This window comes from Candoia aspera, chromosome 7 (assembly GCF_035149785.1).
Source record: "Candoia aspera isolate rCanAsp1 chromosome 7, rCanAsp1.hap2, whole genome shotgun sequence".
NCBI classification, from domain to species: Eukaryota; Metazoa; Chordata; class Lepidosauria; order Squamata; family Boidae; genus Candoia; species Candoia aspera.
The window spans coordinates 26,584,906-26,608,455 of NC_086159.1; the positions used below are offsets into that span (position 1 = coordinate 26,584,906).

General features: G+C 39.9%; 1 protein-coding gene across 8 annotated transcripts in view; it reads right to left on the reverse strand.

Annotated features, from left to right (window-relative positions):
* The window catches only part of RBFOX2 (RNA binding fox-1 homolog 2), a 202,796-nt gene that overhangs the window by 90,291 nt on the left and 88,955 nt on the right, over positions 1 to 23,550 (reverse strand). The window contains exon 1 of one of the 8 annotated variants that reach the window (XM_063308968.1): positions 2,897 to 3,145. The exons of 6 other annotated variants lie outside the window; for them this stretch is intronic. In XM_063308968.1, coding sequence (XP_063165038.1) covers positions 2,897 to 2,923 — 27 coding nt within the window. In that variant the 5' untranslated portion in view covers positions 2,924 to 3,145. Of the gene's footprint in view, positions 1 to 2,149; positions 2,225 to 2,896; positions 3,146 to 23,550 lie in introns of those variants that run through there. One more of the 8 variants, XM_063308969.1, reaches the window with a different exon arrangement.

The window sequence follows — 23,550 nt, forward strand, 5'->3', positions numbered from 1 at the left end:
CAATGGAAGTTTCATAAATAATAACAAATGTGGGTTTTCTTGTTCATTTTTAAAAACATCCAAAAGCCAAATACTATTTTAGCACCTTCCCCATACCTATTTTAGCGGTACTGATAAAGAATCATTCTATGCATTTACACACATTTCTCTAGCATGCCAGGAATGCAGCAATACAATCCAAACTGCAAGTACATTTACAGGTAGCAAATTCCTTAATATTTTTCTATTCCTTCTGAATCTATTCATATCTGTATGAGTAATTCTGTAGGAGAAAAGTGGGTGGAAGTAGGAATGGGAACCCTTCTCCATCTCTCATCATTGGCTCTAGTAAACCCAGGAATAAAACAGAAAAACACCCCCCCCCAAAAAAGGGGGGAAGCTATAACTCCATTTAATATATAATGATGATGTTTATTATCTTTCAAAATCAATTAGTTCCTAACTGAAGATGTTAGCCATAAATGTGCCCTTCATAATAGCGCTATACCAGCTGTCATATAGCATTATTAGATTGCACACATGACAGTATTTCCTCACTACCAAAGGTTTCTACATGAATGTTTTTGGAAACCGAAACAGACTTCCACTGAATTGGAACAGTGCAATTGCTGTTATTATGTTGTTTGCCCACTTATACATGCTGTGAAAGAAGAAAATCTTGACAGTATTAAAATGCTGACCCTAAATAGTCACCTTTTATAAATCCAGTACAAAGCCTTATTGACACATGACTTGCAATCTGATCAGAATGCTCAAACCCGAAGTAAAAAAAGTGCATTTTGGTAAAATATTCCGTCAAAGACCACCACAGGAAAAAAGGAACACTAAGATGAACTGGAACATCCACTTGTCATAACTATAGTCCTATTAACTCATCCAACCAAAATACTGATTTCCTGATGTGGTATTTCAAATTATTCTTGTATTTATTACATTTTCTGTGTCAATAAAAAAATGGCATACATACTCAACACATATATTAGAAACCACGCATGAAGGTCAGAGTCAGTTAAATCATTTTTGAATAGTATCAGCTCTTTCAAGAGTCATGCAGAAACTTCCTTCATTCTCTGTACAGTACAATCTATACAGTCCTCAACCTTCCTTGATAAGCTGATAGCCTTTTCACTTTCCCTCTGAAGTACAAGAATTTTCTCTGAGCCCTCAAATATGCCATCTTTCTGTTGGCATTTCTTAGCTAGATTGTCTAGGAACTATCAGCTTATACCTTATTGAATTTATATACAGGAAAACAACTTAGACAATGTGGCATACCATGTAGTAGGGCAGAAGTGTACAAAAAGGTTACTCATAATTATAGAAGTCAAGGAAAAAATACGACTACAAAAATACTTTTAAAGCTTTCACATTTAGACGGCCTAGAGAAGCCCCATCAGTCCCAAGACACGCATCCAAGATAAAAAGGAGATATATAAATAATGAATGTGATCAGCAGAGGGAGGGAATCTGCAATTTGCATTAATGGATAGAGACCTCCCTGCCTCTGAGCCACTGAATTCACTGCAAGTCTGCTGACTAAGGAAGTCAAACTACTGCCACTACTTGTAACAATCATCCCCTAACACATTCATCTTGAATAATGCCCCTCGAAGGGAGATGTATACGATATCTCTCACCTCTAAAAATTATACACCTGCAACACTGTAAAAATGTCAAATGATAGAGGTCTTTTAAAATTTTAATTTAGATGGCAAAAAGTTTCCTATGATTTTTTACTTAAGAATATCTCCTCTAAGAGATACCTATCCTTGCATGGCATTGCAGACCATTATATAACTACTAACAGTAAAGGCTACCTGGGTGTAATAATGTTGTTTTCTGACCTTGTCTATTTATTGATCCCCCCTCCCCATATGTCAACTTGGAGGTTCCCCTATTTTAAAAAATAAAATCCCCAAACAAAGACTTTAAACAATTAGCCAAAAACAGAGCCAGGAAAAATAACTGTTCCTTAGTAGTGGGTGAACTCCTTGATAAATCATCCCTTGCATTCAGCCCAAATACGGGTTCACCGCTTCCTTGGGAAATGATAAGCAACTGCTTTCATGTATCTATGTATAGTTGCAGATAAGGCACCTGTAAAAATGGGGAAAGAGGTGGCGGGGGTGGGGTGGGGGGAGAGAATTACCTTTGTTTGTCACAGGGAAGTAATTGAAATGCAGATTCAGCTGAACCTGCAAGGAAGCCCATCCACAAGCTGTGGTATGCAGAAGGGTGTCTAAGAGAAGCCAGATATCTTGAGAAGAATACCAGGATCTGCAAGGATCCTCACGTCACTACCACCACCAGATACATGACATTATCGAATTCCATCTCACCATCTTTCTCTAAGGAAACCTAAGCAGCCAGGAGGAATAATTACAATCCTCCAAACCTAGCAGGATTCATTTAGGAAAGAAAGGAATGCCAGCATGAGATCAGTCGGATCGAAAAGGATCCGATTCTCTGGAAGGGTTGCACAGGGAGAAGGAAACCCCTCGTGCCAGTATCATTCGGTGGCAAGGCAACTGCTAGCCTCTCCTACCTCTGCAGTTCCTCCCTCCCTCCCGCTCGCCCGCCTCCACATCAAGACAAAGAGGTGGACAAATCCCCACAGGGTCTTTCCTGAGCTGCAGCTGCACAGCACAGGAAACAGGAATCTGTGGAGCAGAGCGAGAAGGGATGGCTGCGCATCCACGCTCCACCTTCAGCTATCCCCTGCAGCTTAGGGAGAATGCTCGAAGCCCTCTCCTGCCATTTATTAGCGGCAGAGCGGCCTTATTGCCACGGCTTTATTCCTCAAGGAAACAGAAAGGGGCGCACACACGCCCGAGGCTCCTTTCCCAGGACGGCGCGGGGATGGAGCAGGACCGGGACCAGGACCGGGGCTGCTTACCTGAGTGACCATTTTCTTTTTCTCCATAAACCAAAGCGGGAGGGTGTGGAGGAGAGGGGAAGAAAATCCCTTCCGCCAGGTGGGGCTGTGGCAAAACCTCCTCGCCTCTTTGCTCCTCGCCCCGTCTCCGAGTGGCGACCGAAAAAGGGAGGGGGAGTTCCCCTTGATCGTGGTTTTCTCGCCTTCCTTTCTCTCGTGTTTCTTCCTTTCTTTTCTCTTCCTCTCCGTCTCTCCCCCGCCCGCCTTCTCCGCAGCTCCCTCCCATATCTCAGCCAGATGGCTGATGGAAGCCCCACCCCCGAATGCCTAAGGTAATTAATCAGAGCCAGGGCCCGCCTCCTCCGCCTCCCTCTCCGTCCCCGCCTGGACGGGTGCAGAGCCAGTTCGGAGTCAAGCAGAGGGGCTGCTGGGAGGCGGCTGGCATCTTCTTCCCGGGCTGTGCGCGCAGCCGGGGATTGGTTTCCTCGCCTCGGAGTGGGGTAAGGGCTGCACGCCAGAACCCCGAGACGAGTGGGGAGCCGGGCGTCGGTATCACCTCTCTCAACAAAACGGCTCTTCTCTCCGGCTTCCCAGGCGCGTTTGCCCAGGGCGGCCGGAGCTCTTCCCTGCAGAAAAGGAATACCTGCGCTAGCATCCCCATCTCGTGCCAACGTGTCATCTCTCCCTCGTCGTGGACGCGGGCCGTTCCAGATTAACCCTGGCCTCACTGCGAGTCTGTGAGGAAGCCCTGTTCCCCCCCACCCCCGCAGCCCCACGTCTCTCAAGGGCTGAGTTTCCAGCCTATTAAAATGAGCAAACAAAACCAGCAATGGAGGTTTTTGCTTAGAAATCTATACCTCGCTTAAGGCTGGGCTTGGTTCCTTTTATTTAGTTCAGTTCTCCGCTGGAGGATACCTCCAGTATCTTGATAGCTTATTTGCTGTGAGCCTAAAAGATTCCAGGCTCTGGCTTCTGCTTTTTTGCGTTTTCCCAGCTACCTCTTAGGGTAAAAATAGGGAGTGAGCAATGTACAGTTGATGCATGTATACTTTCCTGCATTTACTTGACCCATGAAAATACTGAACATGAATCCATAGCAAAAATGTTGATGTTTTAGATTCAAAGGTACAAGTTACTCAACTGACTTTTAGAACAGTTTCATCCTCAGAAGGAATTTTGAATCCTGTATTTTTTTTAAAGCTTATAACAGCTGATACCAGAGTTCAATCTATAAAAGATAAAGCCTCCTTTTTGAGTTTGACCCCCAGATATGTCATGGACACATAGACAGAGTTTTCTGGGCAACAGTAGGGGAAGAGGTTTGCCAGTGCCTTTTTTCAGATGTCTTTCCATCATCCAAGTCTAGTGTACATTGTTGGATTTCATGGTGGTCTCCCATCCCAACATTAACTAGATCTGATTCTGTTGAGCTTTTTGAGATCAGTGCAGAGTAAAAGGACAGAACACATCAGGCAGCATGAAAAAGAAGTCCACCTAATGCAATGACTAGCGTTAAAAATGTAAGCTATATCACACTGTTGCCTTTTTCAATTATAATAAAAAGGAATAAAAGACCTGCAAAATGCCTTCAAATTGTAGTATCAGTGGAATAAAATGGAGAAAACATTACAGATCCCTGAAATCACTTTTGCTGAGCCATTCAAGTATCAGACTTCACACAGGTATATTATCAGGTACTTGTTCATAAAATATCAACCTCCTTTTGTTAAAATAATCACACTCTTTAGAAGAATAAGAAGAGATGTATAGCTGTAAGACAGCAAAATAACAGTTCCACTGCAAACCAAATTCACTTACCCTAGTACATCTGGTAAACCCTCAAGACTATTTTTGGAAGTAATGTAGCGTCATGACTGACCAAAGTACATTTTATTACCTATTCAAATGAATAGGTAATTTCTGTCAACTGCAATAAATACTGCAATTCCTCTTCAATGTTTTATTCATTCAACTATCCCCTCTTCTCAAGAATATATTCTGTTTCCCTCCCACTTTTGCAGTTTTCTGGTCAATGAACTGAGCATTTTTTTTCTCCAAATTTTAATCCCAAGCTTAGATATAGATGTAGATAATGCTGTTTGGCTACAAGACTGTATGTTTCCTTCACACCTTTAAACATCATGATATTCCAACTTGGTGTATATAACATAATGTGTCAGGTTTTCTCAGACTACAATCCTGTTTACAATTCTACAGAATTATAGGCACAGACCTCAACCAAGCTTTCTTCTTTGTCCACATGACTACACCACAAACCAGCCTGCTAGAATTGCCACCTTCTATGGTAAAACTTAGGATGAACCCACTCCATATCTTTCTATCCATTTTCTCTCTTACTCTCTGATGAATCACAGCTATATATCTGAAATGCTCAGCATAGTTTAGAGGAACTTTTGCATATGATATTTGTTCTGCCATGGCTGTTGCACACCTTTGAGTCATCACTTGATACAACGATGAAATGATAAACATTCAAGTATAGTTTTGCTGTGTGGCCTACTCTCAAGATGTGAATATTTAGCATACTGAACTAAATACTGTTGACAGGAGGTGGCTATATACCACACAAGAATTAAGAGTCATGCATTAAACAAATGAAGACTAAAATGCAGATGGGGTGGCAGGTAAAAGAACAAAACAAACTGACTAAATTTAGACTTTAAGTTTTTAGGCAGGCCTATGTTTTAGTCTATGTTGTTTTGTAAAATGCCATGTGTACTGATGGGGCCTTATAAATAAAAAACGAGCAGTTATATATCCTGAGATTTTACTGTATTCTTTTTTTAACCTTGCCTAATAAGCTTAATCCTTCAGCAAAGGATCGTTACCTTGTCGTGGTGCTGGAGCTTGAGCACCTCAATGATGCCATGAGCTAAACTGTGAAGGGCCACCCAAGACGGGAAGGTCATGACAGAGAGGTCAGACTAAATGCGATCCCTGGGTAAGGTAATGGCAACCCAGCCCAGTATTCTTGCCATGAAAACTCAATGGATCAGTACAACCAGAGATATGTCGGTATACCATCAGAAGATGAGACCCCCAGGTCGGAAGATGGTCAAAATGCTACTGGGGAGGAACAGAGGATGAGTTCAACTAGCCCCAGACGTGATGACGCAGCTAGCTCAAAGCCGAAAGGACGGCTAGCGGTCGACGGTGCTGGTGCTGAACAGCGAATCCGATCTTCTAAGGATCAACACACCATTGGAACCTGGAATGTAAGATCTATGAGCCAGGGCAAATTGGATGTGGTTATTGGTGAGATGTCAAGATTAAAGATCGACATTCTGGGCGTCTGAACTGAAATGGACTGGAATGGGCCACTTCACATCAAATGACCACCAGATCTACTACTGTGGACAAGAGGACCACAGAAGAAATGGAGTAGCCTTCATAATTAAGAGTAAAGTGGCTAAAGCAGTGCTTGGATACAATCCAAAAAACGATAGAATGATCTCAATTCGAATTCAGGGCAAGCCATCTAACATCACAGTGATCCAAATATACGCCCCAACCACAGATGCTGAAGAAGCTGAAGTAGAACAGTTCTATGAGGATCTGCAGCACCTACTGGACAACATGCCTAAAAGAGATGTTATTTTCATCACGGGAGACTGGAATGCTAAGGTGGGCAGTCAAATGACACCTGGAATTACAGGTAAGCATGGCCTGGGAGAACAAAATGAAGCAGGACATAGGCTGATAGAATTTTTCCAAGACAACTCACTATGCATAACAAACACACTCTTCCAACAACCTAAGAGACGGTTTTATACATGGACTTCCCCAGATGGACAACACCGAAATCAGATTGACTACATCCTTTGCAGCCAAAGGTGGCGGACATCTATACAGTCGGTAAAAACAAGACCTGGAGCTGACTGTAGTTCAGATCACGAATGTCATGAGTAAGGATGGCGAGCAGGGGGCTCCCATCCAGACTGTCAAGCGCATGCGTAGCACTGAGGAATTGGTCAGCCATTCAAAGAGACACAGATCGGGACCGCCTTAACCTTTGGGGTTTATATGTCTGGGTTTTCCCACGCTTCTTCAGTTTGTTAGGATTCCTGTTATGTACTAGCAATAAACATTAGAGACCAGTTCCTTGTCTCAGCGTGTTTCCTGGCTGTTAGGACAACGAACTACTTCTTGCACAATTTAGGATCAGACTAAAGAGATTAGGGAAGATCCACAGATCAGCTAGATATGAGCTCACTAATATTCCTAAGGAATATGCAGTGGAGGTGAAGAATAGATTTAAGGGACTGGACTTAGTAGATAGGGTCCCAGAAGAACTATGGACAGAAGTCCGCAACATTGTTCAAGAGGTGGCAACAAAATACATCCCAAAGAAAGAGAAAACCAAGAAGGCAAAGTGGCTGTCTGCTGAGACACTAGAAGTAGCCCAAGAAAGAAGGAAAGCAAAAGCAACAGTGATAGGGGGAGATATGCCCGATTAAATGCAAAATTCCAGAGGTTAGCCGGAAGAGATAAGGAATTATTTTTAAACAAACAATGCGTGGAAGTGGAAGAAGACAATAGAATAGGAAGGACAAGAGATCTCTTCCAGAAAATTAGAAACATCGGAGGTAAATTCCAGGCAAAAATGGGTATGATCAAAAACAAAGATGGCAAGGACCTAACAGAAGAAGAAGAGATCAAGAAAAGGTGGCAAGAATATACGGAAGACCTGTATAGGAAGGATAACAATATCGGGGATAGCTTTGACAGTGTGGTGAGTGAGCTAGAGCCAGACATCCTGAAGAGTGAGGTTGAATGGGACTTAAGAAGCATTGCTAATAACAAGGCAGCAGGAGACGACGGCATCCCAGCTGAACTGTTCAAAATCTTGCAAGATGATGTTGTCAAGGTAATGCATGCTATATGCCAGCAAATTTGGAAAACACAAGAATGGCCATCAGAGTGGAAAAAATCAACTTATATCCCCATACCAAAAAAGGGAAACACTAAAGAATGTTCAAACTATCGAACAGTGGCACTCATTTCACATGCCAGTAAGGTAATGCCCAAGATCCTGCAAGGTAGACTTCAGCAATTCATGGAGCGAGAATTGCCAGATGTACAAGCTGGGTTTAGAAATGGCAGAGGAACTAGGGACCAAATTGCCAATATCCGCTGGATAATGGAAAAAGCCAGGGAGTTTCAGAAAAACATCTATTTCTGTTTTATTGACTATTCTAAAGCCTTTGACTGTGTGGACCATAACAAATTGTGGCAAGTTCTTAGTGGTATGGGGATACCAAGTCATCTTGTATGCCTCCTGAAGAATCTGTATAACGACCAAGTAGCAACAGTAACAACAGACCACGGAACAACGGACTGGTTTAAGATTGGGAAAGGAGTACGGCAGGGCTGTATACTCTCACCCTACCTATTCAACTTGTACGCAGAACACATCATGCAACATGCTGGGCTTGATGAATCCAAGGCTGGAGTTAAAATCGCGGGAAGAAACATTAACAATCTCAGATATGCAGATAATACCACTTTGATGGCTGAAAGCGAAGAGGAACTGAGGAGTCTTATGATGAAGGTGAATGAAGAAAGTGCAAAAGCTGGCTTGCAGCTAAACCTCAAAAAAACCAAGATTATGGCAACCAGCTTGATTGATAACTGGCAAATAGAGGGAGAAAACGTAGAAGCAGTGAAAGACTTTGTATTTCTAGGTGCGAAGATTACTGCAGATGCTGACTGCAGTCAGGAAATCAGAAGATGCTTAATCCTTGGGAGAAGAGCAAAGACAAATCTCGATAAAATAGTTAAGAGCAGAGACATCACATGGACAACAAAGGTCCGCATAGTTAAAGCAATGGTGTTCCCCATAGTGACATATGGCTGCGAGAGCTGGACCATAAGGAAGGCTGAGAGAAGGAAGATCGATGCTTTTGAACTGTGGTGTTGGAGGAAAATTCTGAGAGTGCCTTGGACTGCAAGAAGATCCAACCAGTCCATCCTCCAGGAAATAAAGCCAGACTGCTCACTTGAGGGAATGATATTAAAGGCAAAACTGAAATACTTTGGCTACATAATGAGAAGACAGGACACCTGGAGAAGATGCTGATGCTAGGGAGAGTGGAGGGCAAAAGGAAGAGGGGCCGACCAAGGGCAAGGTGGATGGATGATATTCTAGAGGTGACGGACTTGTCCCTGGGGGAGCTGGGGGTGTTGACGACCGACAGGAAGCTCTGGCGTGGGCTGGTCCATGAAGTCACGAAGAGTCGGAAGCGACTAAACGAATAAACAACAACAACAAGCTTAATCAGTCTCAACATCAAATTGAACACAGTGCTAAGTCCAACTAGAAACTATGAAATCACAAAGAACTATGCAAAAATGAATTCATAGAGCCTCTATCCTTTTAGATGGTGGAAAAGAACTAATTTGGTCAAAGCACAGTACAAAAGCTTTACAGTAGCTTTTAGCAACATGGTAGATCATTCAGAAGTGTAAAACAAAACAAAACAAAACAAAAAGATGGAAGTAAATGTTACATTCTAGCTTAAACACAACTCACAAAATGCCAATAACTTGCAAGCAAGCAAAGAGAGGGCACCACTTCCATATACTTGATAGACATACAGATACAGACTTTAAGCACACAAATACATCCTATACTGTAGATGCTGGATCAAGGCAATCTTCCTCACTTAGTTTGTGAGATTGACATATTCAAGCCTATTCCCTTTTGTGCAAATTCTATAATAAAAAGTTCCATCATGCAATAAAAATTACAGACCAGCCTACCCATATATTCTCCCTAGTCCCTATCCCACAAAGTTACCGCTCCCTTCTTGAAAGGTGAAAGGTCCCCTGTACAAGCACCGAGTCATGTCTGATCCTTTGGGAGGACGCCGCTTTCGCAATGTTTTCTTGGCAGACTATAGTGGGGTGGTTTACCATTGCCTTCCCCAGTAGTCACTTTCTCCAGCAAGCTGGGTACTCATTTTAACAACCTTGGAAAGATGGAAGGCTGAACCAACCTGAGCTGGCTACCCAGAGAGAATCCAGCTTCCGCTGGGATCGAACTCGGGTTGTGGGGAGAATTTTGGTTGCAATACTGCCACCTACCACTCTGCGCCACACAAGGCTTGAACTCCCTTCTTAGTCTCTGTCTAGTCCTTAGATCAGAGAATAATAGCCTGCAATCTGAGGATCACTATTTCATGTAGCTTTTGGCCCAACATCAAAAGCCTTTTGCAACAGATCGTTCAGACCTCTGGTAAAAACTTTCCCCGGCTCCCCAAAAGCATATTACAGTAGTTGTAAGAGAGAAAAGCAGAGTAGAAAGAGAATTAGGAAGAAAAAAGAGAATGAGTGTCCTTTTCCACTCTGGTTTAATGCACTCAGCCTGGAACCCTCAAAGTTGTTTCTCAATTTAAAAACAAAAGTTGCCCAGTCCACCTGACCCTAGACAACATTTTACAATGTTTCCCACATCTGGAATGCCAAACTCCGTAAAGGCTAGCTGATCTGACACATACACATAATGCTAAGCAATAAACCATTTACAAACCACAATAACTGGGTTCACATTTGCATTTTGCGTGAAGCCAAAATCAGTTGGCTTATAGAAACATGAATCTAGTCACAGTTTTAGATCCTGCATTTACCAAAAGAGATCACAACCAAAACAACAACAAAATGAGGAAATGAAAGGTGTAGCTAATAATAGAGAGTCTTCTGACCTGCAGGTACAAATCAAATCCATATGTGTAGCAATTTTATCAACTTGTTAACATACAATAGCTAATTGTAATCTTTTAAACAGCTTGGAAGACAGATCTGTATTGGCTGCATATACTGTCAGGCTGTTTCTTCTCTCATATATTTCTACACACTGAGGGGATGCTTAAATAGGCTTACTAATGTGGTGACAACAGCAACTGGGAAGCTCCCATAGTTTGGTGGAACAAGGCAATGGAGCATCATTCTGAGGCACCTAATATAATTACAATGACAGTTGCCTCAGACTCAGCCAAGTATTAGAAAAGAGAGCCCAGGAGCAGTAGTGATGGCAGCATGAAGACCAGCAGCAGATGATCCTTGCCAGCCGTACTACAGATGGGTGTTGGAACTTGATGAATACTATTTTATTCTCATGACATGGAGTTGTGATCTAAGAACTTCTTGACATATAGCCCAATCTCTAAACTGCTAGGCTATAGCAATATATTTAAAGTATTGAACAAGGATGGACAACCCTTTGATGAGCAGGAGATGCATTTAACAGCAACAGTTATCGGTCGCCATTTATAATTGGCAGCCTATAAATAAATATGGATAGTCCACTGGTAAAAGCCCAGAGTGGCTGAAGAATCACTGGCCTAGCAGGCATCCTACCAGAATATTTATTTATTTATTTATATTTCAAATTTCTGTCACCGCCCATCTCCCCCAAGGGGGACTCTGGGTGGTTTACAACACAATAACAAATTAAAACCATAAAACATAAATTACAATATAAATATCATTATAAATAAATAAATATACGACCCTTGTGGCGAAAAGCTCTCATTCAATAGGGAGGGCACTATCGTGCCAACCACCCCCAGGAAGAGCTATTGCCCTTCCCATCCCAGGCAAGGCGGCAGAACCAGGTTTTTAAATTCTTCCGGAAGTCTGGGAGCGAAGGCGCCCGCCTCACCTCTGGGGGCAAGATATTCCAAAGGGTGGGCGCCATGGCAGAGAAGGCTAGGACCCCGCTAGATGAAATTCCTTTGTTGATGGGGTCTGTAGCATGCCCTCTCTGCTTGACCGGGTGGGACGGGTCGATGTTATGGGGATGAGATGGTCCCTCAGGTATATATGCATAAAAGCAGCTCTCCCCAAACTCATCAACCCCCTCGTTTTACTTCTTTGGGATTATTTGGGAGGGAAAATAAGGCATTGCTACATAGCATACTATATGGGCAACTACAGTACACCTTAAATGTGGTGACAACAGCAAATGTGGTATATTTATTTTTCTGTTATCCAAAAGTATATCTAGAATATTTAGATTAATGGAATTTTCTTCTTTTTAATTTTTTTGAAACCAATTGTCTTACCAGTATCAAAAGTCTTTGGCAGAAGAACTGAAATAATAAATTCACTTTGAGATCTAGATATTAATTTATTATCTGAATTATACTGGTTCAAACAGAGGTGAAGCAAATCTGAAAGAACTCCATGTGCAGAAGCAAGACTAAACTCTGAAGAAATATAATCAAAATTAATAACAACAAGCCAGATACATCATTTAATGTAGAATCACACAGAAATATAACAATATAATATTTACTCATTTATGTTCTGAACAAAGGCATACTTTTCTGAGTCATCTAAGAATGATTGTACTCTTCATAGTATTGACTGACCAGTATTACTTCAGGGACTTCTACCAGAAGTTAATGGAACTTGTCCATTAACTTTTCTGCCAAATCTTTCTTATCCTGAGATGTAGCTTTGGGTTCATAATGCAAACTTCAGTGCTGAACAGCAGTTCTGCATGAACAAACTCTGCTACCAAAAGAAAAGAAACTATGAAGTCTCCCTTCCCTACAATTGCAATTACTCTACTAAGAAGACTATGAATTCTTCTGGGTCCTGGTGAGTATTTTAAGAAATCCAACAACTCTTATGGAAGCACATCAAATGGCTTTTTTTAAAAGAACAAAAAGCCAGTATCAAAAATTCAAACTTCCAAAATCCTTCATAATATCTTATCATTCAGTTCTTTAATTAATAGATTTAAGGCCAATCAAAACCTCACTCTATAGTTCAATTATTTTATTTTTATACTTTTATTTACTTCATTTGTAACCGATCATCCCATTCAATCAAATACTCACAAACAGCTCCAATATCTGCAAAATAAAAAAACTGAAACATGGGAAAATCATATATATATATATATATATATAATATTATATATAATATAATGCTAGAAATATAAAATCATATTAATATATCCTTAGAAAACTTGAAAGAAATGTAACAGGAAAGTAATTAAACACATGTAAAACAGAAATTAAGTTTTATCACTACTATTTAGTACTATCTAAGTACTACCAATAACAATAAAATATGTAACAAAAATGAATAAAGATATTAGAAGGAAATAAAAAGATGAATCTGAAACAGAAGGACATATAGTAATTGACTGCCCAATTTTAATCAATACCATCCTAAATAGAATCTGTTCTGGTTGCAAAAATCATTCACTACCATTTCAGCATACTGTAAAGTATCAATTGATCATGTTAGAGACAACTTCGTTCTTGCTACAAGTATAGTATAGTCTACCAGACTCAGTTCTTCAGAATGATTATACTTTGTATGCCGATAAACTTATTATTATAAAAAATGATGCTTTAAAGTGAAACTAGGATAATTCTAATGGATTAAAATTTATAGTGCAGCGCTATTTGTGTTTGCTCCTAGGTACAAACAGGTAAGGGTTGATAGGATGCAGACCCTAAAAACAGCCACTACAATAAAATACACCTTTCAAATGTGACACTGAAAAAGGTAAGGGTGGGGAAACATAATACAGCCTTGGAAAGATATACTGACTGGTTCCAAGCATCACGCTTTAGCCAGGCTTGTTTTAACCATGATTTGTTGACTAAGCCACAACTGACTGGGTTCCCTAAGTAATAAAACATGGTTTATATATTCCAATGAAAGGGTTCCTATAACATGCCACAGTGAAATAAAGTTAATAATTTTATGTCTTAGTGCAATGTGTGAACTTAACCACTGGCAAATTCAGGATAATTCATGAAATAATTTAAAATAGCTTTCCAAATCCATGAAGGAGCACGCTTGCTAAACATTTCTAAGGACTATCACTCTTTGCCAGATTATAAGCCAGAAACATGTAAATGTTTGGTATCCAAATGCCACAATTCATTCCACCCACCTACCTACCTACCTACCTACCTACCTACCTACCAGAGGTGGCTGAGAACTATAGTGTAGGTTGGGGTGGTGCTGTCACTGTAATGTGAGAGGCTGCATTGCTCTGATGGAAGTTGGATTTTTTTCTCAGCAGTTTTAGCAGCCCAATTTTGGAAGACTCTAAGACTGGAAGGGTTTGGAGCATATGTACCCCTTGGGCTGCCCAGCCCTATACTGAAAGGAAAAGTAAAACAAATAAATGAGTATTGACACCAAGCACCCTCCAGCTTTATGACTGCATTTATTCTTTAAATAGTTTAAATCATTTGTTGCAATTTAATGGACCCCTTTGAATAAAATGGGACAATTTTTCATTTGGCAACTTCTCTTATAATAGACTCACACAAATAACATACACTGATACAAACAACATTCATTTGGATTTAATAGATATTTGTGTTTAACGCACATCCCCTTCCCCTGATTGGTTTGTTAAAATTTAGCGTAGATTTTAGCATTTATGTTTTTCCCATATATTGCATATGTTTCTATTAGGACATTAACACTGGACTTAGGTACTAGAAGTATTGAGTAGCTCAGAATATTTGTGACATAAGAACTTGCAGAACGAGCTCTAGATGAGAAGGAAATTCTTCTAGTAGCTGGAGCTAAACAAAAGTTATAGTACTGTCACACACGTCTCACTTTTGCAGCCTCCATCAACCAATAAGAGAGTCTTAACTAATTTCATATGAATTGAGAAATGACAAAGCTACTTTTCACTACTTAAAAAAAGGCATAAAAAGAGATACATTTCTTAAAATGCAAAATGTTTCCATAGAACCTTTTTCTCAGGCCTTCTACCCAGATCCCAACTTCAACTAAAAGTAAGCCCTGTCACTTTGGAAAAAACAAAAAGAAGAAACTGAATTTGTACTACATTAAAAGAACTGAAGTTTGAAAAGATACCACAAAGCACACAATGTTCTAAGAATATAAAGAACTGTGAACATGAAGAGATAATAGTTTGCAATTGTTTTCTACTTACCTGGACAACTGGATATTGGTAATCCATACAATATACACCATACATAGCCAAGGGGTTCTTCAGCAGTACACAAAGCAAACAAAGAACTGGGAACTCTGTTTTTCCCTCTCACAGTCTTACACACAGGTTTCTAGCTGTCCTGTACAACACTCGGCTGAGGCCTCTAGAGATACACATAGAGTGCTCAGTTTAACGTACACATAGGCTGCCTGGCTGGTTTCAGATCACCCTTCCCCGGTATTTTCTGCACTGCTAAACCTAGATGCACATGGAATACCCGAAGTTCCTAAATTAGATACCCAAGCTGAAAACAACTCCCCTGCAATTCTCAGAAGCAACAGAGTGACAGCCAGGAAGAAGAGAATGCGGTAATGGGCAAAAAGGGAGGAAGCAACCAAGCACAGAGAAGCCAAAAAAAGATGTACGTTCTTGGCATTAGGTGCATTGGGGACCCATTCTCATCTAGGACAGCAAAAAGCACACGGAACTATTTCACCCTCCACTACTGCTGACCCTTTTTAAAAAAATTGTCCCAGGCAGAGACAGGTGCTGGGATTAGTATAGCAAATCCTTTTGACGATACAGAGGGAGGGAAGAGAGGGAAGCTACAATGATAAGTGCAGTGAAGGGATTTTTAAAAAACATAACCAAATATAAGCTCATATCATTTAACACCTCTCTCCTGGCATTTAACCCAGGCAGAGACAGCTGCTTGAATCAGAACTGAAAGGGGAAAGACAAAGAACGGGAAGAAGGCAATCTGAATCCACTGAGAGACCTTGAGCTATGCGTGATGCAAGCTCTCAGCTGTTCCAGTCAAACTTAAGGAGGATTAATTCTGACTGTCAGCAGTGGGGAACAGGAGAGAGTGAAGAAGGGAGCTAGGATTGGAAAAGCCAGCTGCTCTTCCCTTTTTAGAAAACTTCCTTGCACCATTCCAAATGCATATATTCCTACAAGAGGATGTTGGAATTCTAACAGACAGAAACAGATGCTATGTTAATCACGGAAAGGCTGGCAGGTTCAGGAGTTGCATTTAGAGCCCTGGATGTCATGTGTGCTGTTCGTAATCTGAGATCTAGCCAGTACTTCTTAGAACGCTGAAAACAGTTTGAAGGAAACAGTGAGGTGCACAGAGTATACCACCAGCAGAAACAACAACTTGCATTAAAAATTATTTTGTTCTCTCTTTTTTAGAAAATATTAGGTAGTTCTGGGTGATGTTAAAACTCCATGGTATAATATATTGCACTGTGGAGCTTAAAGAATCTGGATGCCCAAATTCCCCAAACCTCTGGACTAACTTAAAATCTTTGAAGCAGGTAGAATCAAAAGTTATGATTCGGTGCCCATTATAGTTCCTTGTTCTTCTCACTGGCTACTAGTACCAGAATAACAGGTGCAGATTATCTCCCAGTTTCTAGCCTGTCTTAACCACTAAACCAAACTGTCTGTCTGTCTGTCTGTCTGTCTGTCTGTCTCTCTGCAGTTTATTATTGTTGTGCTACATTTAAACAAACAAAAAACAGATATGTATCCCTCAGTATCTTATATGAAGCTCAGTGCTTGCTGATTATTCCAAGGGGACTCTTCTTTTGTCTTCTCATACTCATACCTGTGCTATAAGCATACAGTTTTGTATCCAGTGATAAAATTATCTGGTTATTTTAGAATGATTTACCTTGTCAAAAAATGAACAGTGACTAGCAGCCAACATATGCTAATTTGCTGATAATATGAATCAACAGTGCCACTTAAAACATAGTTGAATAAAGTTTTAATATTCAGTCTAGTGGGAAAACACAATTTTGTTACTCTTTTTTTCTGTATCATAAGTCCCTATTTATGCCAATTATCATACCAGTAAAATTTCCACTTATATAAGTGTTTATCGTTTGTGGAGTCCTTGGTGCTCTCTGAGCCTTGTTGTTTTCTTGCAGACGTTTCATTGCCAGACTAGGCAACATCTTCAGTGCCAACATTTAACATTTCATAAATACAATCAGAAACCTTAGCTTTGAAAAGACGAAAAGTAGATCCTCTATAGCTATTTGGACAGGTAGATATAGATTGAATTTTTCTACATAACTGAGTTTTAAAAACATGATGATTAAAATATTGGAGTAATGATCATGGCTGTAATCGGTATAATTAGAGTATGTTCTGAGCAACCAGGAAAGGTAATCTTTATTTTTAAATGCAGTGTTTACATGTGCATACACACACAGACACACTACTTATAGTTATGATTTTAATCTTTATGGTCAACTATCAGATGAATAAAAACACTGTTGAATTCCAAAGAAAGCATCCCAGAGTTTTAAAAAGTAGTGATTACACAATGGGCCACATTTAAAGAAATGTGGCCAATTTTAGAGTAAAGTAGCCTAAACAGCAAAAAACTAGTAACCAAATACTACATGGTAGAGCTCATTAAATATTTTTCTCCCTGGTCATACACAGAATAATAAAGAGCCTTGAAGAGTATCATGGACAGCAAAGAAATGAAAAACATTGTATCTTGCAGTTGTACATTACAGGTACATAACTTCAGGGTCTGGGTGTAACTACCATTTGTTCAGTGCCGCCGTAACTTCGACAGGTAGTCCTCGTTCAGCATCTGTTCGAAGTTACGGCGGCACTGAACAAATGGTAGTTACATCCGAAGTTATGACTGCTAGAGCACCTCACAGTCATGTGATCCAAATTTGGGCACTGCTCAGCCACACTTACAACCTCAGGGGCAGTTCATCTTCCCCCTATCTCTGCCATTTCAGCTGCCCTGCACTCCCCATCTCTGCTGGCCCTGCCAACCCCAGCTGACCTTTGCCATCTTCCTCCTCCTGCTGCTGACGAGGTGCACCCTTGGAAAGAAGGCCTGACCCTTTGCGAGGCATCTGCTTGCCGCACCAGGCCTTCTCTTCAAGGCCATGGGTGGCCTTGTCCAAATTGCATGTGGCAAGGCCAGCAGAGCCCAAGGCAGCAGGGCGAGCGGAGGGCAGGGCCAACATAGGTGGCAGAGTGCAGGACAACCAAAAGGGCAGAGATGGGGGGAGATAGGTGGTGGGAGTTGAAGAGGAGGCAGAGGAGGCAGCCCCCTACCAAGCCTCGGGGCTGGGAGGGACCAAGCTGGGAATGGCTTGGATCAGGATGGGTCCTCGCCTAACAACCAGTGGAATTCAGTTAACAACGGCAATGGGGACTGCCAGGATTGCCATCACTAAGTGATGCAGTCATGTGATGTCGCCCTTTATGACCGCATCTCTTAGGAACAGAAATTCCAGTCCCAATTACTGTCATAACTCAAGGACTACCTGTACTATATTATCAGCATAGGATGGAAATCCTAACACACAGTAATGTTGGAAGAGCAGAATCATATGGAATGGGCATATCATATAATATCACATAATATCATATCATATGGGAGCATTCCCAGTTTAATGCCGTATCTCTTTGGTACAAAAAATGATAATAGGAAGATGCAATAAGTATTGTGCTATAAATATACAAGTACAGGTCCAGTTTGCACATTTCTGAGGTATCTTTTGACAATATGTTCACACTGACTACCTGTGTGAAACAGAACTCAAGATGGAGTGGGGAGTAAGAGATCATGTCTTAAGAAGTCCTTAATATGATGCAATAATAATGGACAATTAAAATGTTTTGAGTTTATTACAGTAATGGTCCCAATTAATCTAGCGTTATAAAAGCCACTGATTGGGAACATTAGCATGAGAGACCCAAAACTATCTCCAGTAGCAGAAAAATCTGTAAAGATGCTGAATAATAATTTAATGTTAATTTTCACTGCAGAATTTTATAAGGCAGATATCTCTATTTGAACGAAATGTGAACTGAGTCAAACAGAGCAAGCAAGAGAAAAAAATTTAGGACTCAGATAAATTCATGAAGGATAACTCTCAATAGCTACTAGCCTTAATAGTTATATGATTCACAGGCAGTATCTGTCTAAGTATGTGAGTGAACAACTGGAGAGGGGTTTCTTTTCCTGCCCTGTTACAGGCCTCCTTTTTATGCCAGGGAAGACTTCACTGCAGCATGGCCAGCAAGCATGCAAATATTACATGAGCTTGATCTCATGGTGTAGACTAGGCTGAAGCATGAATTATGCTTACTGAAATGAATAAAATGTCACATTTTTCAACAGAAATACATTGCATTTGCACCCAAACTGATGCCAATTTAACTGGATTAGATTATACCCTAAACATTATTCTGCTGAGGTTTCTTCACAACAATTATGAGACTTAACTATAAGTGAATGAGAAAGAGATGTAAACTAGCAATTGATCCTTGCTACAGTAAGGGATATCAATATTTTGAATAATTCTCACCAAATTATAACAAAGATAAACCAAGCCAATGGAACCAGGCTATTTATACATTTGTCTTTCAAGTTAAAGATCCAGGTAGTAAAGGGTCAAAATTTTCCAGGATTATCAGAAAATGGACCACCATATTTATTCAAGATATACTGAGTAAATCTCAAAATGGGTAATTTTGCAATTAATTAGTGAAAATATGGGAAACAAATTTTATCTTCACAGTTAAAAGCAAATTCCAACAGAACCAGGCCAAACAAGCTCTTATATGAGATAGGATGTTGGCATTTCAATTTTTTTCAGATTGATTAGAGGAAGGGACACTTTTAGTAACAATTAGAAATATTTTTGTACTTCTGAACTGCAATTTTCATTGACTGGTATCCTAATGATTATAATAAAATGCAAGCACCAATACAATGCACAACAACCAACCTTTTTAAAAAAAAATCTAGTTTACATGATATCTTAACAATCAGCAAAAAACAAAGTACAAAATTTGGCCAAAATAGAATGGCAGCCATTGACTGACCTCATAAACTACAAAAAAAATTCCCTGGTGTACAGATCATAGTAAAATAGATTAAAAAAAAAAAAAAAGTATGTGTTTGTGTGTGTGTGTGTGTGTGTGTGTGTGTGAGAGAGAGAGAGAGAGAGAGAGAGAAATTAAAGTAAAGCTTTTGCTAAAGACTTCTTAACACTTGGATGTTTTATCTTGATGAAATTCTAACATTGCTTTATAATTCAGCTCATATTTCAGTTATTTCTACAAAATGTTCAAAGCACTTCACAAATCCGGCTGGTTACACTACATCAAAAAGTCTCAAGGTAAATAGGTACTTCCTGTATTCAAAGTTTAAGCCCTTTTCAAAAGCTGATATTTAAGAGTCGAAAGACATTAATGAACAGGATTTGGCAGTAAAGAGCACAGACCAAGCAATGTATTCTTCTGTCTCAGAAGGCCAGAACAAGACAAGACAGATGGCAGGAAATGAATTATGATAAAAAAAAATGAATACAAAGTTAATTAGATTTAACTACAACTTCTTTTTAACATTCTAATTCCAAAACCAATCTTAATAGGAAGGCAGTTTTCACTCTAGATGTCACTCAGAAATAAGTTAGTGCGAGGGCTCATGTTGGTGAGGTCAGAAGCAACCAGCTCTTCCACTAAGAAATAAGCAGCTTTCACTCTGTTATGATGTAAAAGCAGGAGAAAAAGACGTAAGATTTAAAACTATGGATTTCTATATATAGGATTTGAATCCGAGAGTATACAGTATGTGGTTTTCTTTTTTTTTTCTTCTAATATCTGCAATAAAAGTATCTTATTGTGTGTCTCTGACTCTCCAGCTATCAGCTTTCTAGTTCAAGTTTTGAGTAGAGTGAAATTTGACAGCTAACACTTTCTACATTCTGGAATGGCTTCACAGATAGAGAGGAGGAGGAAGAAGAAAATATTAAGAGTCTAAAACATATGACAAGAACTTGTGCGCCTCCAAAGCATATTGGGGTCCATTTTAATGGCAGCTGAGCCTAAAGAGGCAAGAAATACTTAAATTATTCCATTGCCTGGAGATGAAATTTCCTGCTTCTTTTGACTTTTCTTCACTGCGGCAGATATACAAACTGTGCTTATTATATGGAGAACTCCAACTTTTGAATGCACCAGTGGCTATACAACACAGTGTCCAGCGAGCAACAGGAAAGTATCAGCAAAATCATATTCCATGTGAAAAATGAGAGAAATAGATGAATACAACTCAACAGAGAGAGGGCTTCCATGAAAAATTGAGCTCTGGCTTTAGATTAGTAGGGAGATTAGCAGGGCAATTTAAGTGAATTCATTTTTGTTCTAATCTAACCTAAGGAATGTTTTGGTAGATGAAATATAGTCCTACCATTTGCTGCTTTTATCTGAATGTCCAAAAGAGTCCCTCTTTTGGGGGAGATGGGCAGTAGCAAAATTTGAAAAACAAACAAACAAATAAATAAATGTCTACCATCAGGGTTGGGGTCTATTCCTTTCATACTATATTCAGCCCATTAGGTGCAGATTAACTGTTAACAGAACTGGAAAGACATCCTCAAATTCAAATATCTATAAATGTATGAAGTGTTCCATCCATAGATCATTTTGTGCACAGAACAGGAGGTTTGGACAGTCCATATCTGAATCAAAACATTTATCCATCTAGACCGTACATGTTTAATCTGGATACTGACTCAAATACATGTGTATTCCAGGCACAGGCGTTCCATAGTGGGGCGCAGCAGAGAAAAAGCAAAGTTGAGGGCTGTGCACGGCACCAGTAAAGGAAAGTTAAGGAAAAAAAATGTTCTGGTGCTGAGATGATGAAGAGAAGGAACAAGTGGGCACAGAAGAGGGGAGAGAGGCACCGGCCTCATCCTACTTGCATTAGAATTAGTCCAGAATTCGTTGGCTTTAATTTGGCCAGACCACAATCCTACTTGAATCACTCTTGCAAAACCGTGAGCCACAATGTTGTTTGTTCCATGCACACCTGTACAAATACTCATCCCTAGAAAACAAATTGAAACAGTTCAAGGATCATAGAAGGGGAGAAATTTGGGACAGAGATGAGAATCATACGGTACATACCCCCCAACTCCACTTTCTCTGGGATTTTCACATATAGTTTTAGAAGGAGCTCAATCTCTTCCTCCCCAAATCACTCTACCTATGGAGCCAGAAGTAACCATTCCAGCTCTAAACTCAGTATTACAGCATGAAATGGTTTTTTTTACATTAAATCTTCCCTATACCATTCCTCTCAGTACCCCAAATGCAAGTATTGTATGTAAACCTCAGCAGACAAGTAAACAAAATGAAAGATCAGACACATGTTCAGATATGTGACTGCCTATTAGCTTGTGGAATTATGACACACTCTACCATCCTATACAAAAGAGAATTAAATTCACCTGAGGTCTACAGCAGTTGTTTTCATTCCTACTCTAAACGAAGAGACCTCATATCAGCAACACGGCAGTATGGAGCTCCCTATTCTGGTAACAGCAGTCTGCCTACTTCAGACCCCTAATCTCTCTGACTTTGAATTAATGTAACAATTATTGGTAATATGGTTTGAAGGAGATAAATGTCCAATACAAGGCTGGTTGGCATGGATATTCACTCCACTCATGATGCGAGAACAGTTTTAATTAAAATCCCCTTTATGATAAAGAAACTGCTTGAGTGGATGTTTCTGTGCAGGCCTGATATGGAGCTTCCTATAAAGCGGATTAGAAATCAAAGTTTTTCTACACCTCTTTCTGTGGGCAAGACAAAAAGGACTGGAATAGTCACCTTGTGGCCCAAAATGCAATTCCCCAAATTCAGGAATTGCTGTGATCAGAGAAGGCTAGCATAGATAATAATCTTTCTCCTAAGAAGTAAAGCCTGATTCCTAAAGGCTGGGGACAAAGGAAATGTCAGTGCAACCAGAACAAAGTCTGCTGCAATTCCAAAACAAGTTTTCCTCCTTTTAATCAAACATACACAATATTGTTCACTCTCATTCTGAGCACTGTTTAATGGGGGATTAAAAGTCACCAATACAGTCCATTCGTAACTCACAAAGTCAGCTTTATTTTATTTTAAAATCAAATCAAGCACATCTCTAGATAGAAGAATTTAGTTTGGAAGAATTGTGTGGGTCCAAGAATAGGTTGGTCTTAGAACTGATAATTTCTTACTGAATTACAGAAAAACTCTAGGTTAGATATACCCTATTTGATTCCATGCTCCATGCATAAATACACTTTGGTTACTCTTAAACTCTCTCATTGTTATTTTTATATTAACTAAGAGGAATATGTTAAGTCTTGTCTGGTTCTTTTATTTCTTGTGCCAGGAGCCATCTGTCAAAGTAAAAAATTAGCTCCATATAATAGTACATAAAAGGGAGCAAAAGGCTTTTGTGGTTGACAAAACAGTACAAACAGAAAATAAAGAACATCAAGTCTGAATGCATATCTTGCTGCTAAATGCATGTCCGCAGACAGACACTGATTTAAGGAAATGAATTTTGCCTCAGTTTGGGGCTATTTTATTCAAGGAACCCTGCTCTTCGCCAATATCTCTATAGGAAACTTCCTATTATCTCCTCCGCGGCTACTTTTTCTTTACTGCTACGTTTGATCAAGACATTGTTTACTGCAACAGCTTTGGTATTCCAGGGTCATTACCTTCTCCAAGCATGAGAATAACCTGAGAGATAAACCATCCTACCTTTTCAGTATCTTGATTAAGCTGCAGTGTATTTCTAATAAAATAATTGCAACAAGCCAAATATTTGAAATAAACACTGGGAAATTAGTTGGTCAGTGGACTG